The 19,059-nt window shown below is 38.9% G+C and overlaps 1 protein-coding gene and 1 long non-coding RNA gene across 2 annotated transcripts; one reads left to right on the forward strand and one right to left on the reverse strand.

The window, feature by feature from the left end:
* The first annotated feature begins 278 nt into the window (after positions 1-278).
* RDH16 (retinol dehydrogenase 16) lies at positions 279-11,760 on the forward strand. Its single transcript, XM_074226338.1, has 7 exons — positions 279-401; positions 1,067-1,159; positions 1,539-1,853; positions 8,386-8,644; positions 9,255-9,418; positions 10,845-11,108; positions 11,155-11,760. Exons 3-6 carry the CDS (start codon positions 1,541-1,543, stop codon positions 11,060-11,062), a joined length of 954 nt encoding a protein of 317 aa, XP_074082439.1. The 5' UTR covers positions 279-401; positions 1,067-1,159; positions 1,539-1,540; the 3' UTR covers positions 11,063-11,108; positions 11,155-11,760.
* On the reverse strand, positions 11,174-18,782 carry LOC141515069 (uncharacterized). The gene is made up of 3 exons (XR_012476215.1): positions 18,399-18,782; positions 13,169-13,345; positions 11,174-11,803 (listed from the first exon to the last, which is right to left on the reverse strand). It is a non-coding gene; the product is annotated as an uncharacterized LOC141515069 (long non-coding RNA).
* Positions 18,783-19,059: the final 277 nt, after the last annotated feature.

The following is a 19,059-nucleotide window of genomic DNA, read 5'->3' on the forward strand; positions in this document are numbered from 1 at the left end:
ACCCCCTCCCAAACACACACACACACACACACACACACACACACACACACACACACACACAGTGTTTGAAATCTCTTCTCCCATTATCCAATAATACTGAGTTCTTTTTCCCCCACCCCTTTCTCCAAAGTTCAAGGTAGAGATCAGATAGCTGCCACAGGAAGCAGGGAGGGGCCTCGGTCTTTGAGGAAGAATCTCAAGTTCACGTCAGGAGTTAACAGCCAGTCCCTACCCATCCTTGTTCTCCTTGGGTCATCCCCCAGGCTGTGGAGGGTGGGGTCTGGGGCTTTGAGTTGATAATGGAACGAAAAGACCTTTCTCTCTCTCTCTACTTCCAAATTTCACATACTAAAACTCTAGAGGACAGAGTGAATAGGATTGCTATTGAAAGCAGAGACTCTGTGAGTAACTTCTCCCTCTTTCTCCCTCACACCCAACCAATGCTGTCTCTTCTGGGACCCCACCAAGAGATAAGGAGGGGACACTTTTCTTCTAATACTATTTTTTTAAAAACTAACTATCCCCTTTTTTGGTCAACAACAATGAGAAAAAGAAAAATAGTAGGAGCAATTGCAGCAGCTGCTGTATAATATTTTAATATCTGCCAGGGAAGTTCCCTGCCTCACTCTCCCATTCATTTTTCTCCTCTCCTTTTCCCTTTTCCCTCTCCTGCTCTCAGAATTTTTGATGGACGAAAAGAGGGGAAAATCCTATCTTAAGGTGAGGGGTATTACTATGGAGAGCTTATAGGTGACTGAATTAATTGGGAAGGGGTGAATCATAGGAGTCCAACTTTTAGATGGAGAAGGGAAATCAGAATTCATTTAGATCAGTGTGTTGATTTTATACATAGGGAAACCAAGGATCTAATATAGATGAAGATCTATATCTCTTATAATGGGAAGTTGTAAGTAATAGTAGGAATGGTTGCTATTTGAATGCAGGTCCCCTGATTTTAATTTGCACTGTTCTACCAGCCTAGGAGAAAATGGAGAGGGATACAATGCCAGGGTAAAACACAGCCAATTTTGCTTTTTATTTTGTACGGTGTCTGGGTCATGGATAGCTACTCCTCGTCACTGAAAAGATCACAGTGCAGAGCGTTGGAGATTCAGAACTGAGAAACAGTGCCCTTCCTGAAGAAATTTTCAACAAACAGGTATAATTATTTACACAGAAAATATTGCAGTGCTTAGGTTAGATTACATTATAGGACTGAATTTTCAGGGAGATGTGGGTCTGGGGCAGCTCTTTTCCAAGAATGATTTTAGTCAACCAAGATTTCTGTGGGTATGTGTGGGAAGAGGGAGGGGTGAAGTTTTCTTAAAGAACAGTCTCTGGGTGGCACCATGGAAGGCTTGGCTTGGAGCAGTGATAACAAATCTAAGAGAAAATCAGGTCTCACACATGGGTATGGTATTATCAACCAAGGCAGTTTCTTAATTTGTATAAACCTTATCAAGGAATACAATCAAAACCTCTCAGAAGGATAAATGTCAAACTCCTTCCTTGACTGTTCTACATTCTCTCTCTTACAGCCATGTGGCTCTACCTGGTTGGCCTCGTTGGCCTCTACTATCTCTTTCGCTGGTACCAGGAGAGGCAATTGGTGAATAACCTTGAAGACAAATTTGTCTTCATCACGGGCTGTGACTCTGGATTTGGAAACCTCCTAACTAAACAGCTGGACCTTCGAGGTCTGAGGGTGCTGGCAGCCTGTTTAACAGAGGAGGGGGCTGAGCAGTTGAGACGCCGGACTTCGGACAGGGTGGAGACAGTGATCCTAGATGTAACTAAGACTGAGAGCATCAATGCAGCTGCCCAGTGGGTGAAAGAGCGTGTGGGAAACAAAGGTAGCACCTAGATTTCTTTATTCAATTTGTTTCTGGGAAGAAATTCAATCTGACATTTGTAAAGTAACAGTTATGTGAAAAGTACCATACGAGTTAAAATAAGACACAGTTTTCACTTTTAATGAGTTTTGACAATATCATATGGAGATTATATGTACTCAAATAATTAATAATACAAAAGACAATGAGAGAAGTTCAAAGGAAAAGAATCAAAATCTCTGAGAAAATTTTAAGAGGCTGCTATCATTTTTAGTTAGGGAAGTCAAAAAAGATTTCATTAAGGAGAGATTTCAACAAACAGACCTGGTGAAGAAGGGAGTCCATTTCAGGTATGGATCAAGAAAGAGAGGTATGATCTGAGCAGATGGATGGAAATAGTTTGGTCAGTAAAAGAGAAACAAATTCCTATAGAGAGAGGCAGGACATGATTAAACTTATAATGGTTTTATTCTACTGGAGTCCTCAAGGTCCAGTTCTATCATCAGCCTCATCAATTCCTTTTTCCTCAGTCACTTGTATCCCTTGTTTCTCTCCATTGTCCTCTGCTTGGACCTCAAGGTAAAGCTATCTTCTCTTTCTTTTTTCTTTTCTCTTTTAGCCAGGCAATGGGGTTAAGTGACTTGCCCAAGGTCATACTGCAAGGTTATTATTATTGTTGTTATGGTTTTTGCAAGACAGTAGGGTTAAGTGACTTACCCAAGATCACACAGCTACATAATTATTGTCTGAGGTTGGATTTGAACTCAGGTCCTCCAGCCCCTGGAGTGGTGCTCTATCTACTGAGTCACCTAGCTGTCCCTTGTCATCTTTTTTTTTTCCTTTGCTTTTTGCAAGGCAAATGGGGTTAAGTGGCTTGCCCAAGGCCACACAGCTAGGTAATTAAGTGTCTGAGACCAGATTTGAACTCAGATACACCTGACTCCAGGGCCAATGCTCTATCCACTGATCCACCTAGCTGCCCCTGTCATCTCTTTCATATTTATATCTCTAGAGTTCTCAGGACAGAGGTTGTTTTTTTTTTGTTTTGTTTTTGTTTTTGTTTTTTGTATATAGGACTCAGTGCTAGGGAGTGACCAGGTTAAAAACTAAAAAAAGTAAGGCTTGGCAGGCTAAGTGATAGGAGAATGCATACTCCAAGACTTCCTAAAGGGTTATTCTATATTTGAGGGGACATTACTTTTCCTAGATCTGAGGAGATGACTTTGCAAAGACCCCAGTTTGCTGAAGGAGAGAGGGAAGTTATGTTTTAAGGTCTAAGCTATCCTCTATCTTTATTTGAGAGGTCAGTTATCAGGGGAAGAGTGGTGGGACCTCTGGAAGATCTTTCCAGTTCTTAGAGAATAAATGTACCATGGGTGATTCAAGAACAGATGAGAAAATAGAATTTAGAGCTAGTAAGTAGGAGTTCTTAGCCTGGATTCTGATCTTATATAGATCAAATATAGACACACATATTAATATATTTAATTTTGATAACTGTCAATATTGATTTCCTTTATATTTTATTTTACACACTTAAAAATACCATTCTAAAAAGAGGTCCATAGGTTTCATCAGACCACCTAAAGGATCCATGATGTAAGGAAAGTCAAAATCCTTTGATTGTTCAACCCCTTCACTTATTGATGAAAAAACTGAGCCCTGAAGAGATGAACTCCTTAAAATTACCTAGCCAAGAAATTGTAGAGTTAAAATTTCACAGGAGTATAGCTAATCACTTAGCATTTATTAAATGCCTACTGTTAGGGAATTTGAGGCAATACATACAAATGAGACAATCCTTACTTTCAAGGAATTTATATTCCTTTTGTTTTAATTAAAAATTTTTTAATCAGTAAAAATCTACTTTCTCTCCCATCCCACTCCACCCCCAACTGAGAATGAATGAAAACACACACACACACACACACACACATTCTTTATTCTGAGTCATCTCTTTAACAGAATATGAATGGCATGTTTTATCATTAGTCCTCTGGAATCATGATTGGTCATTAAACTGACCTGAGTTCTGAGGCTTTCAAAGCCTTTTAACATTACAATACTGTTGTCACTATTACAAACTTATTCTCCTGGCTCTGCTTATTTCACTGTGTGGGAATCCCCATAAGTCTTTAGAGGTTTGTCTGAAAACATTCCCTTGATCATTTTTCTTTTTTTTTTCTTACTTATATTCCAAGTTATAAAAAATTATTTTAATTGAAATTTTACTTTATTTTTATAATTACATAGTATGGTAGTTTTTCAACATTCATCCATTTGCAAATTTATGAGTTGCACATTTTTCTACTATCCTCTCTTCCCTCCTCCCTCCCCCTCCCCATGGCAGAGAACAATCTAGTAACATCATAAAGCTAGGTGGCATAGAGGATAAAAGTTCTAATCCAGCTTCAAGCATTTTACTTTTACTAGCTGTGTGACCTTGGGCAAGTCATTTAACCCTGTCTATTCCACATCCAGGACCATCTCCAGTCATCCTGGTTCATATCTGGCCATTGGTCCCAGATGGCTCTGGAGGAGAAAGTGGGACTGGTGACCTAGCACAGCCCCCAGCCCCTTACTCAAATCCAATCCATCTGCTTTTCAAGCCATTACCTCCCTGATGTCATGGTCTTTGAAAATTAAGCACAAACTTTTTTTAATTTACATATTAGTCATGTTGTGGAAGAGGAATCAGACAATGAGGAAAGGCAGAAAACCATGAGATAGGAAGGAAAAACATTAGGGAAGTTATTTAAAAGTGATCATAGTATGCATTCAGATTCCCTGATTTTTTTTCTCTGGACGTGGACCTTCATCATTTCTTACAGCCCAATAGTATTCTATCACATGTAGACGGCAAGGTACCATTACTTGTTATTCCTTCCCTAATTGGAGAGCACCCCTTCAGATTAAATTCTTTTCTGTTTCAGAAAAAAAAAGTTAGTATAAATATATATTTTAAATTACTGACTTTGTTTTCCTTAGAACCACTCTCTCCCTTAATCTACCTTCCTCTTATTCCCCCCCCCTTTTTTTTAGATTTTTCAAGGCAATGGGGTTAAGTGGCTTGCCCAAGGCCACACAGTTAGGTAATTATTAAGCATTTGAGGCTAGATTTGAATTCAGTTACTCCTGACTCCAGAACCGGTGCTCTATGCACTGTACCACCTAGCCGCCCCAGAAATAATTTTTAAGATTAATTTGTCATTGTTCTAAATTTAAGCACTGTCTGTATGATTAGAAAGAGAGAGCTTCAAATTGACATTCTCTCTTCATGCCCTTGAATGTGTCTCTACCCAAGATATTTTGAAAAACATTTATAAGCATCTTGAACAAGGACAATTTTATGATCAGATATAGATTAACATTCTTCAGCTGATAGTCATTTAATCTTTAAAGTATACATTATGACCCTATTAGTATTATTAAAGATCATAGAGGGAATCTAAATAGACCAAAGACTTGGGAGTGGTTCTGTTATGTTTTAATGATTTTTAAACTTTGCTAAAACAAATACATACTTATTTAATTTTAAAAAGTGTTAGGTGTGGAATGGATCACTGATGGTAAAAGGGAAGAGAAAGGAAGCGTAAGGAAAATCATCTCATATAATGGGATGGATAAGTAGAAATCAAGGAGGAAGTGGTAAGGGAAACAGGTAACTCGAATTTCAATTCATCTGAACTGGTCAAAGATAGGAAGAACACACACACACACACAAATGTATGTACAAACACAGAATTGAGTAGAAAAATAGATTTTACTCAACAGGGGAAATAAGAGGGAAAGGGAAAACGGGAAGGAGGGTAGATGCAGATAGGGGATTAGTCTTCAGCAAAACAAACTAAGAATTTACAAAATATTTATAGCAGTTCATTTTAAAGCAGCAAAGAATTGTTATCTAAAGAGTACCCACCAACTGTGGAAGGGCTGAATAAAGAATGGGATGAAATATTATTGTGTCATAAGAAAGGATGAAATTTGATTACTAACTAATCAGTGAATTTGGAAGAAGTTTAGATTGAGGACATATTTATTTCTTAATACTTTCATTTGAATTTTTAAATTCTGAAAGGAGAGGAGAAAGAGAAAGAAAAGAGAGCCCAAGACAGAGTCTTGTGGTACAGTGACAATCGGGGAGAATGGTAATCAACAAAGGAAACAGTGTTCTCAAAACTCTAGAAGAGGCTGAAAGTAAGAGGAATCAGTGAGGCTAGGTCAACAATATCTGGAGAAGGGGCAGCTAGGTGGCGCAGTGGATAAAGCACCAGCCCTGGAGTCAGGAGTACCTGGGTTGAAATCTGGTCTCAGATACTTAATAATTACCTAGCTGTGTGGCCTTGGGCAAGCCGCTTAACCCCATTTGCCTTGAAAAAAAAACCTAAAAAAATTAAAAAAAAAACCAATATCCAGAGAAGCCTAGGAGAATGAGGGCTGGGAAAAGACCATGAGATTTGACAATTAGAAATTGCTGGTAGATTGGAGAGAGAAATTTCCTTTGAATGACAAGGTATGAATCTAATTTGCAAAAGGTTGAGTGGAGATTGAAAAGAAGTAGAGTCAATGAGTATAGGCATCTTTTTCTATGAGTTTAGATGAGAAAAGGAGAGATATAGGATGATAGACTGAGGTAGGGTCTAGTCAAGGGATGTGTGTGTGTGTGTGTGTGTGTGTGTGTGTGTGTGTGTGTGTAAAAAGAAGTTTAGAGATAGTAAATGATTTACCCAAGGACCACTATAAAATATCGGAGATGGGATTGGAGCCGAATTTATCCTGAGTTGGTGCTCTTTGTACTTTATCATATAGCCTCTCTTGAAATTGTGACATACTTAGTCCTGTCTGTGTGGGTTAGAGGAGAGAAGGCCATCTAACAATTTTTAAAATTAAATAAGTATGTATTTGTTTTAGCAAAGTTTTCTGAAATCTTTTAAAAAATGCCAGTCATCCCCAATTACAGAACCCTCTTTTTTTAAAAAAAAAATTTTTAATTTTTTAAAAATTTTGTTTTATTTTTAAGTAAAATAAGAATTTCTATAACAGAATAATAAAAAAGATAATTGCACATGAAACTGCAAACCTACTGTTTATTCCTGGTCTACCTTCTCTCAACATAGTTCATCATAAATTCTTCCCTTTCTTCATAGATCTGACAGTCAAAGGTGTTCTTAAACAGGTGTTACTGTATACAGTGTTATCTTGGTTCTGCTCACTTTGGTCTTCATGGTTTCTTGCAAGTCTTTCCATCTTTTTCTTTTTCTCTTTTCTTTTTTGTTTGCAAGGCATTGGGGTTAAGTGACTTGCCTAAAGGTACACGGTTTGGAAATTAAGTGTCTGAAATCAGATTTGAACTCAGGTCCTCCTGACTTCCAGGGCTGTTACTCCATTCACTCACCTAGCTGCCTCTCCATGTTTTTCTAAAATCATTGAGTTCATCATTTTTTTTTTAGGTTTTTGCAAGGCAAATGGGGTTAAGCGGCTTGCCCAAGGCCACACAGCTAGGTAATTATTAAGTGTCTGAGACCAGATTTGAACCCAGGTACTCCTGACTCCAAGGCCTGTGCTTTATCCACTAGGCCACCTAGCCGCCCCCCACTAGACCACCTAGCTGCCCCAAGTTCATCATTTTTTATAGCACAGTAGAAAACCCTCCCTTGTAACAAAAGAAGCAACCAAAAAGTTAAGCAAAGCAACTGGTAATGCAACCATTGTTAAACAGTATGTACAACATTCTGTATTTCTAGTCTACCTCTTCTCTTTGAGTTATAGTTTATCATCTTTTTTTCTGGAACTATATTGATCATAAATAAAGATAAGTTTAGGAGTGCCTGACCAAGCTAGGGAAGAGAGTTTAGAAGGATTCCAGAACATTAAAACCAGATTTATGCATAAAACTAATTTGCTCACCAATCCCAATCAGTCCTTCTTACGTAACTCACACAATTTTAGAAGTCTCCAGCCCTGAGGTTAGTTTTCCCTCAATCCTAACTCAACTGTTTTTCACTTGTTTCTCTGGTCACTCATGCTGCCCCATCAGTTTTTCTGACAAATTAAATCTGACCATCAATCAGTACCTCAATGAACTTACCTCCTCTATGGAGTCTCCCCTAGTTAACCCTTCCCCCCTTCATAATCTTGTCCTTACTTCTGGATTTCCATAATGCTTCTAAGTAGATCCCATTCCACACTACCCAACATTCACCTCAGAACTGCTTTCTGTAGAAGCATATTTAAGGAGAGGCAACTAACCAGTTTTGTGAACATGGACAAGTCTCCATACTTTCCTGTGCCTCAGTTTCCTTATCTGCCAAATGAGAATGTTACAGATAGTGATCCCCAAGGGTTCTTTTGGGTTTATGCTTTCAAGTGTTATCTCTCCCACTTCAAATGTGAGGTCTTCAAAGGTAATAGAAGTGTCTCCTTGCAGTAAGAACCCAGGAATGCCAATGATCTGTACCTAATAAATATGACTTAATTTAATTTGAATTAAGACAGCACTGATTCTTGCTAACCCCTCAGGAGGGTCCTAACCAGAGCTTCCCACTCTTCCCAGGGCTCTGGGGCCTTGTGAATAATGCTGGCATCTCCTTACCCTCTGCCCCCAATGAGTGGCTGATCAAAGAAGACTTCCAGAAAGTGATTGATGTGAACCTCATTGGTATGATTGAGGTGACATTGAGCCTATTATCCCTGGTGAGGAAGGCCCGAGGTAGGATTGTCAATGTCTCCAGTGTCATGGGCCGGCTGTCTCCCTTTGGTGGTGGCTACTGCATTTCTAAATATGGTGTTGAGGCTTTCACCGACAGTCTCAGGTAATGGGACTACCCTGGGGTTGCTTCTCCCACTTGTACCTTCAGTGAAGACTCTCACCACCTCCCAGCCAGTGTTAACTGACCCATATCACCTGTTGAGGTTGTGGTTACCACTTCTTAATTGCTTCCTCCTATATGGTTCCATCCCAAGCCCCTGTACCCTCCTGTTTATCCTACTTTCCCACTCAGCTGCTTTCCATAAAAATAATGATATTAAAAATCTTATTTTTATATCTCTTTAAGATTTTAAAGTACGTTCCCCATAACAGCCCCATAAGGTAGGCATTACATTGTATTATTGTCCCCATTTCACAGATGATGCCCCTGAAACTGAGAGCTTGTAACTTGCCCAAGCTCACAAATCCCATTTATATTGTTTTTATTGTCTCTGAGGGCCATGGTGAAGAACCTAAAGATCATCCAATAGGACTCGGAGCCTCCATGTAATTATATGCTTGGCAAGGGCATTATTATTGCTATGTCCCCCCTTAACTTCTGCTCCACCCTATCCTCTCCCAATCTATCCCAAGACTCTATTTTTGATCCTTCAATTTTCAGTCTATTCCTCCATGCCCTTTCATAGTATGCTTCAATTCTATCTGTACCATAGGCGGGAATTTGTCCACTTTGGGGTGAAGGTTGCCATGATTGAGCCTGGCTTCTTTAGGACCAACATCACCAATAAGGAGATTTTTGGAAAGAGCCACCAAGAGTTGTGGAATCGATTGGACCCTGAAGTCAGGGAATGCTACGGCCAGACATTCTTCAATTCCAGTGAGTCATCCCCGTCCATTCATTCCCTTGATTTAGTTGGGAGAGAGTTCTCAGCTGAAACAGAAAGTACCCTCCTTGTCAGTAAGCCCCACGTGCCCTGCTCTAATGGAACTGGGCCTGATAAATCCGGAAGAAATATGGCATCTTAGAGACCATGGAATCCAATCCCAACAATTTTATAGATGAGAAAATGGAGGCTCTTAGAAATTAAGTGACTGACCCAAAGTCAGTGATGGATAGAGCTCAGATTAGAATGTAAGATTCCAACCACCTCAATGGTCAACAAGCCTCCACCTACTGCATCCAGGAACACTGCTAAGAGAAGCAGAGAAAGGAATAAGCATTTATATAGCTCCTACAATTTACCAGCTCTGTGCTAAGAGCTTTTGTTTTAACAAATATTTACTCCTTTCTACAACCCTACAAGGTAAGAGCAAATAGTTAACATTTATATATCATTTACCATGTCCCATACACTGTGACAAGTCATTTATCTCATTTGGGAGGGAGATGGTACTACGATTTTCATTTTTCATTTGAGGAAAGTGTGACAAACAAGGGTTAAGTAATTTTTTTTTGTCCTTCATTTTCGAAGAAGACCCTGACATCAGGGAAGTGATGCCATGAGAACCCCCACCCCCAACTCAAATCCAATTCATGTGCTTGTCATGGCATCAGTTCCCTGATGTCGTTTCAAAAATGAAGGACAAATATCATCATTGGTTAAGTAACAAATCTAGGCTTGTGTAACTAGAAACTGTTCAAGACCAAATCTGAACTCCATAACCCCATTGCTTTGTCCACTATGCCACCAGCTGCCTCCAGTGCAGCTGAGGATCAGATTGTGAACTCATTGAGGGAAGGGACTGTCTTTCACAATCCTTTGTAGCTCCTTTGCTTAGCACTGGTGCAGCATTTATCTTCCAGATGAGATAGATTACTTAGCACAGTGTCTGGGACATGGCAAATGATATATGAATGTTAGCTATTTGCGATTACCTTTAGGGCTGATGTAAGAAGCAAATATTTGTAAAGACAAAACCTCTTAGCACAGAGCTTAATAAATGTTTACTGACTGATTAAGCTCTGGGGATATGAAGAAAGACAGAAGCTGAAACAACCTTTAATTCCAAATCCAAACCCTCTTCTCTTAGTTGCATGTTGTAGGGAGCTGAATGTGAGAGTGTCTTGTAGATAAATGGTCTGGTGGATGCAGGGTTCATTTCTGAGCTTGAGTTGTAGGGGGGATGAACAGGATCAAGCCAGCTATGGCCTCAGCTGTGGCCTCTGCCAATCCAAAAACCTACCAGGACTTTGGTACCTTCTTCCAAAGGGCATACTAACCAGAGGTGGGGAGGGGGAGGAAGGTGGGGCACTACATCCAAGCAAAGTTAACTTTCCCCTTTTTATTATTCTGTTCCCACAGTGATCCAATATACAGACAAAATACAAAGTTACTGCAGTTCAGACCTCTCCTTGGTGACCAACTGCATGGAGCATGCCTTGACCTCTTGCCATCCGCGGGCCCGATACTCAGCCGGCTGGGATGCCAAGATGATTTATATCCCTTTGTCCTATTTCCCCTCTAGACTAACAGATGCCCTATTTTTGTGGAATTCTCCCAAGCCTGCCTATTCCTTATGATACTAGGAGAAGAGAGAATGACAAGGCAAGAGGAAAAGCAGTATATATATATATATATATATATATATATATATATATATATATATATATACATATATATATTTAGTGAGGAATATGGTATGTAATAGAGCAGAGAAAGGATACTGGAGAGAATAAAATTCAATAAACATTTATTGGGCATCCATTACGTACAAGATTCGTTGCTAGACTCAAATGAGAATATGAAAATGAGTAAAACCTGAGTCCTGCCCTCAGTAGTAGTAATAATAATAATAATAATGATGATGATAATAAAATAGCATTTATAGATCACTCTACCAAGCATGATTTCATTTGATCTTAACACAGGAAGTAGATGCTATCATTATCCCTATTTTACAAATGAAATAGGTTAAGTGATTTGCCCAGGCTCACACAAAACTAACAAAGGTTTGAGGTTGGAATTGAATTCAGGTGTATTGAATTTAGCCTGGCTGTCTGAGCAACCTTGTGGAATTTAGTGGAATAGAAAAGGCCTGGAATGGTGGTGGTAGAGTCACAGAGGAGGAGAAGGCAGATTGGATGTAACCAGAAGAGAATCCACAAATGTACAGAGAGACTTTGGCCCAGCTGGGAAGAATGACCTACTTGGAACAGACTGGTACCTGCCTCTGTTGGTCCTTTGCCTGAAGAAAGTGTTTTCTGTTTTTTTTTTCTTTTCTCTCTCTGTCCATTCTCTGCTCAGAGGGTCTGTTGTCATCTCTGTGTGGGACAATTGCCAGTTAAATTAATTTTGGAGATCTCTCAAATTATGAAGAGAAAGCTTTATTCATTTCTGGAGGAATGGGACCCAACCAATTACAGAGACTGAGGCAAAAGCAAAAGACCCAAGAATCACATTTATCCTAACTTGACCCCCACCACCACCACAGACTCACCCTCATTAAGGAGGAATGTGGTCTTCACAATCTAGATGGTAAACTAATCTAAGGAAAAGAGCATATAACTCAAACTGAAACCAGATTATCTCTTCAGCCCCAGGAATTGAATGGATATCTGGCCTTCAACAGATAAAGGGGGGGTCAGTTGACTCTTCACAAATATCCCAGAAGTTGTTTGTCAGGGGAAGAGGGGCACATAGTTAACTATTCTCCAATCTATAATATTCTACTGAAGAAATCTCAGACTTTATCCCACTCAATCCCTCTTTTATTTTGATGAGATTTCTTCAAATTTCTGAGTAGGCCCTTAAGTCTAAATAACAACTCCCTAATTACCTCCTTACTTCCAAGGGACCCTTTTTAGATAAGCCCTATAATCATCATGATAATAGGTACATTTCCAGAGTTACTGCACCTCTTTCCACTGCAAGTTTTTATACCAATGTCTTTAAAAAGGTCTTCCTGGATCCAAAATTGATCAAACCAAATTCCTGATTTTGTGCCATTGGATCAACCCCAAGAATAGCTAATATACCTAGTGATATTCCTTAAATTATTTTTCTTGCAAATGGCCATTTCCACACTTTTCTTGCAAGTCCATACTGACTCATAATCAGAGTTTCCCTTAACAAGTCCTCCAGTTGCCATCATTAATCTCACATGAGTTTGAGGCCACCTATCTCTAAATTGTACAGTCCAGAATATGTGTACCCTGCTTCTGGACATGTCCAGACATTTGCTACTCCCCAGGCAAATATCCTGGTCAGTCAGTTATAAACAATAGTCACTCTGAAATGACTCAGTCATATGCTACCTGTGTTTCTCTCCTCTGGATCAGAATCCTGTGCCACAGTGCACCTCTGACCAGGAACTGAGAATCTAGACCAGACCCAGGGGTACTGCCACTCAAGGCCAATTCTCAAACTGCTGTGAACTACCAACAGTTAACTACACCAAAAGACTGGACATTGATTTCTGTCAGCTAGACTCTCCTCCCACCTTTACTAATGCCCCAGTGTCTAAATCAGAGATAAGACTCTCCATAGATAGGATATACAGACTCATATAGATATAATCATGCCACCCAATAATCTCCCTCTTTCTCTCTCAATGGAGAACATTTCCACCCTGCGTCCGCACCTCCTTTCCATAAAGAGAAGGACATAAGTAGGGGTGTTCCACTTACAGAGTCAAGGAGAAGTTACAGATAAACAGTGTACACATAGGTGAGAGATGGTGGAGATGAACTGGTCCAGTGTCTCTCCTCCTCTTCTCCCTTGAAGGTATCAGTGTCCTTCAGCATCTTCTGAATCTGTTCCAAAAAGTCCTCTCCAGCTCTGGTGACTAGTTGGGACCTTGTCTTCTGGTAGAGAAAATGCTTAACATGTTATTCAGATCAAAACACGTTTCCATCACAAAACAATGAGATTCTGGAGCTTATTACAATTTACAGTTTGCCTTATTGCCAACTGACACACATACTTCACTTTTAACACAAACTTCCATTAGTATTTTACTACATGAGCAAACTCCCAATGAGAATTATTACATTGACTCATGCTTATAACACATACATTCAACACATCTTTGTTCTAAGAGTACCCAGCATCTGGTTTAAAATAAAAAAATTTTAACCTTTGCTCTCATTACAATAATGATTCAAACATTCTTAACCAAAATGAATTTTGCTCCAAATATTCATATATTTTCCCTTTCCTGGTGTACTTATCTAACTCACATTCCTTTCCTTAAACTAGACCTTGAAACTGCAATTATCCTAAGAATTTCCCATTCTTCTCCTTACCTAAATATCTCCTCTAAGACAAAAACTAAGGAAACTTAATTCCTATCTTAGCATGTAACTGATAGCAGGTGTCAGAGCCGGACACCCAACCCATCTCTGGCTATTAGATCTAATTCACTAAAACTTCTTTTTCTAGTTTGCTAAGTAACTAACTATAAAGATCCAGGACATTAAAGGAAAATTCCTTTACAGATATAAGTATTGAATGTCAGTATCCAGGCAGAGGTCATGTGGGTAAGTCAAATGTCTTAGGCCAGATTTATTCTTCCAGGTGAGACATTATCCAAATATCATTTTGGAGAAATCAAGTCAAAGGGGTCCAATTTTGGCCATACTGACAAGCCACCCCTTTGGCTGCCCATCTCTGTCACCTGACATCTTTATCCCATTGGCTTCCTTGGCTCCACAAACATGACATTTATCCAGTAGCATTTCCTTTTATTGACCATCTTGGTATCTAATATAAGAGAAAAGTAAGTCCCATGATCTAAAATAGTTGTTTTACCTAGTTAGAACTTCCAGGGAATACAATTAACTAAATTCCAATTATGATCTTAATGAAACACCTACCTAAAGCTCTAAGTATCCTTCCTGGGTCTTTGCCTAAAACCAGGTATTCTAACTGTGACTGGCCCTACAGGCCTGTCTCCTACCTCTTACTAGAGACATCCCTTTGCCTGAAATCATATCTACTCCATCTCTATATAAAGATGGCATATCAGATTCTCCTAAACCAGAGAAACCTCCCTCTTGCCTGTTTGTATCTTACAAAAAATAAATGCCTCCTTTGTCCAGGAGATTGCACAGAAAAATCTCAAATTATCTTGTGTTGATCTTTCTCATATTACATGCTTTTGCTTCAAAGCAAACAATCACTACTTTGGAATATATATATGTAGATCTAAGACATTCCCAATTCACATATATAGTTAGAAACCTCTATACATAAACTTGTTTGCCTACTATCCATCCTCAATATACAAATGGTTATTTTTGTTTTGGCAAGGCAGTTGGGATTAATTGACTTGCCCAAGGTCATACAGCTAGATAATCATTAAGTGAGGTCTGATTTGAACTCAAGTTTCCTGACTCCAGGGCTGGTGCTCTATCCACTGCACCACCTAGCCGCCCTAACATACAAATTACTTTTCAGAATTCTTTAAAACCATTAGAACACCTTAGGTAGCTTTAAGTTTCCAACATGTGTTATTAATTTCACTAAGAGTAACACACAAATTGCTAGATTATACAAAGCAATCCCTCCATTAATACATTTTTCATGAACCCACAGATCTATCTCAGAAAGAGTCATACTTTTCATATTTTTCTTATTGCCCTTCAAAGCAATCAGACATTAATCCCAGATTTTAACAATACAGTATTTAAATGACATTCACAAGAGATAATTAAATATTGCAAATATAATCTCTTTGCAGATACAAAATGATATCACATAACTAATAAAAGTATCTTATTCATCAGTAAGTTACCTTACAATGGGAACCACACAATTGCCATTTATTCAGAGCCCCCATCAGCTGTCTGCAGTCACCAAGAGAGAAGTCCACATTCTTGACTTCTTTAGAATTAAACATACGTTGCTAATATACATTAATCATAAGATTCTTATTTAAACATCTCATTCTCCTTGGAACAAGAGTAAAATGCATATCCCATGATCTTTACACTTTTGTTTCTTTACCCAAATTCTCAGAATCCAATCTCATACGCATCACATTTGAAACCCCAATCAATAGCAACTAAATTTCCTAAAAGTTTAGTGTGATAAAACTTTAGAGTACCTTATACCGAGAATCCAGCACTCACATTCCAAATGCTCTATTCAAAATAAAAATACAATGGCATTTTTAGCATTATTAGGCTTAACATTAAAACGAATTAGAGCTTTTTCCCAAAAGAAATCAGTAAACATCACTGATAACATAGGTATTTCTCTTCTTAGTCAACCCAATACCACTTTTCTTTAACCCAAAGGTGTTACAATAAAGTTTACAATAAAATTTAAAATCCCAAACCACTTAACTCCTTGCAGAAGTTACATAGTGTTAAAATAGTTTATAATCCCAAACTAATTTAACAATCTAGGTTATTTAATTCCTCCCATTCTATACAAATTTTGTCAGAATGTTACAACATTAATATCCCTCTTTTAAAACCCTCAGTGTGCTTCCCCAAACTCTAGTTCAGAAACCCTAAATAGTGAGAGTCATTACTTTAAGGCCATGTGGCCAGATCAGATATTCATTAAGCGTGATTTCCTTTTAATAAATGCATCTCCTAACCCCTGGATTTTATATGTATTTTTCCTTTCCTATCACATATCTCACTTGTGATAGGGTCTCTTTCCCTTTAAGGCTTAAGTACTTAAGGTCTCTTCTCTCTCTCCCCCTCTACCTCCACAGGAGGGTGGGGCTCTCAGGTGGACTAGGTCTGGGGTTCAAGTCTTAACAAGATGGTAGATGGGATTGAGACCACCACTTGTCCAACCCACCAACCCTTCCCCAACACAGGGGGAAAGAATAAGGATAGGAAATCTTCCCTCCTCTAACTTCTCACTCTTTCCCTTAAAGGTTCTTTCTTCTTTTGAACTTCTAAACTCTCCCCAAAACACACCTTTTTTCTCCTTTAAGAATCCCCCTACCTTTCTTTAACTCTGTACACCTAGCACAGCTACCACTGGCTCAGGGAGGGAGGGGCTGATTTCCACGTGGAGGCTGCTGCATAACCACTTCCTTCTCCTCTTAGAATGATTTGTAAACCACTTTACAAAGTTCCCAAAAATCCATCTTTGGTATACAAAGTCAAACCTGCTCAAATCTTCTGTCTACGTGCTTCAACCAATTTCCATACTTAACAAATGGTTCAAAAACCCCAATTGTCTCTCTGTTTGGATTTTCTTCCCAGTACTCTCAGAATCTCTGACCCAGACTATACAGCTTAATATACTGTTCCACCATTCCTTTTCATTAGCTCTTCTTGACTTTAATTCATACTATTCTTAACTAGAGTCACATAGCTTATACAGCTATATAAACCACAGATATGATTCTACTTTTGACAATACATTTTCCATTCCAAGTTTTTAATATTTAGCATTTCTTGATTATAACTGCTAAAACCCTGGAGAAGGTAGGGAAAAATCCCTTAGTCTAATCAAAATATTCCCTGTTCCCCCATTTTTCAAATAGAGTAAGCTAAATAACTTTTATAGAGGGACAATCCTTTCTGGGGGGACAGTTGATCTTCTATTCTTAAATCCTTACATGTTCCATAATTTTCTGTAATAACCAACATTACCAGTTTCTAAATTGATAAACTCCTGAAGCTCTAATGTTACCATATCATTCTGGAAAAAGATTAACTATTTAGTTTCCCATATACTGGCATATCTTGGTAACCACATTATATACTTTAGGATTAACCTGACTCTCTAGTCTTTCCGAAATTTGTTTTCTAACAACCTTTTTTTTTTCCAAATTAAAAATAGCATTTCTTTCTATGATATTCACTGTTTCTTTAACTTAAAAATAAGGTCCCTTTTAACATTTATTTTCCTAATTCTTCCTGAATTAACTCTCTCTCTCTCTCTCTCTCTCTCTCTTAGTCTGTTTTCTAAAAGATAGTGGGGGAAAAACATTCTAGCACCACAGAATCATGGAGAACTGGAAGGAACATAAACAGGGAAGGGGGCGCTTCTCATAATGGTAGAATAACAGGGTGAGGAGTTTGGCCTCAGTCAATTTAACACCATAATCCATTCCATTTTAATCATAATAAAAATCCCTCTTTTAAGTGCTCAAGAGACAACCCAGGAGTGAGGAATGAGGAATCATATTATCCATATTATCCAGGCAGAAAGCGAGCTCAAGGGGAGAGCCAGGGAGAGTTAGATGAATACTGCTTCAAAATCCAAAATAGCAAAATGAGGCTACCCAAGGAACTCTTTGGGGGAAATTGCTGACTACTCCTTTCCCTGTTTAACAAATCGCACAAGTAAATAGACAATCTAGGAGCAGTAGATAAAGCATCAACTCAGGAGTACCTGGGTTCAAATCCGGTCTCAGACACAATTACATGCTGTGTGGCCTTGGGCAAGCCACTTAACCCCATTTGCCTTACGAAAACCTAAAAAAAATAGACAATCTAAACACATAAAGACTGGTGAGGCACAAACATAGTTCACACAAATTGCAACAGAATTTTCCAAACTGAAAATTTCAAAACACAGACCAATGGTTAATTCCTGATGTCCCAAGAATGCCGAGAGGGGATATTTCAGCCTTTCATCTGACAATCTCTCCCTCCCAAAGGCAGACCAAATGCATTCCTTCTCCTATATCTTTATTTCCCCATACAAGACAACAATACTTAATCATTTTCTTCTTACTTTTCCATTTATATTTTCGTCTTATTTATCTGATTTACTATGGGGCAAGGCTTAGGACAGGGCCTTTCCCATTTTATATATTGACAGAAACCTCAGAGATCCAAGTCTCTGTGCCCATACCCGAAGGGGTCACCCCCAACCTTCAGTCACCCAAATGGAGCCTCCAGGAATCTAGTGCCTTCAGATTCCAAGGTCTAGGCTTACCCTCTTTTGGGTCTTTGTGCACAGAAGTTAATAACTGTTCTTTGTCCTCACTGACCCGTCAGGTTCTTGCTGCAGGTTTGCTGTTCTCTTCTTATCGAGTCTCTCCACTTCGGATCACTTGCATAGAGGGGAAACCAAGGCTTCCCAGAAAATGGCAAACTGCCAGAATTTGGGCAGGGGCACCTTTTTGCCAAGTCCTAAGAGGCTGAGGTCCCCAACGGGCATGTAACCCTGAAGGAGCCCCCAAACTGTGTGGGACAATTGCCACTTAAATAAATTTTGGAGATCTCTCAAGGTATGCAGAGAAAGCTTTATTTGTTTCTTGAGTAACAGGCCCCAATCAATTACAGAGATTAAGGCAAAAGCAAAAGACCCAAGAATCACATTTATCCTAATGACCCCCCCCCCCAACTGACCCACCCTTGTTAATGAGGAATGTGGTCCTCACAATCTAGATGGTAAATTAATCTAAGGAAAAGAACATATAATTCAAACTGAAACCAGATTATCTCTTCAGCCCCAGGAATGGACATTTGGACTTCAACAGATAAGGTGGGGTCAGTTGACTCTTCAGCAATATCCCAGAACCTGCTTTGTCAAGGGAGGAGGGGCACATAGTTAACTATTCTCTAATCTATAATATTCTATTGAAGAAATCTCA

Source organism: Macrotis lagotis, chromosome 2, assembly GCF_037893015.1.
Source record: "Macrotis lagotis isolate mMagLag1 chromosome 2, bilby.v1.9.chrom.fasta, whole genome shotgun sequence".
Taxonomy (NCBI): Eukaryota; Metazoa; Chordata; class Mammalia; order Peramelemorphia; family Peramelidae; genus Macrotis; species Macrotis lagotis.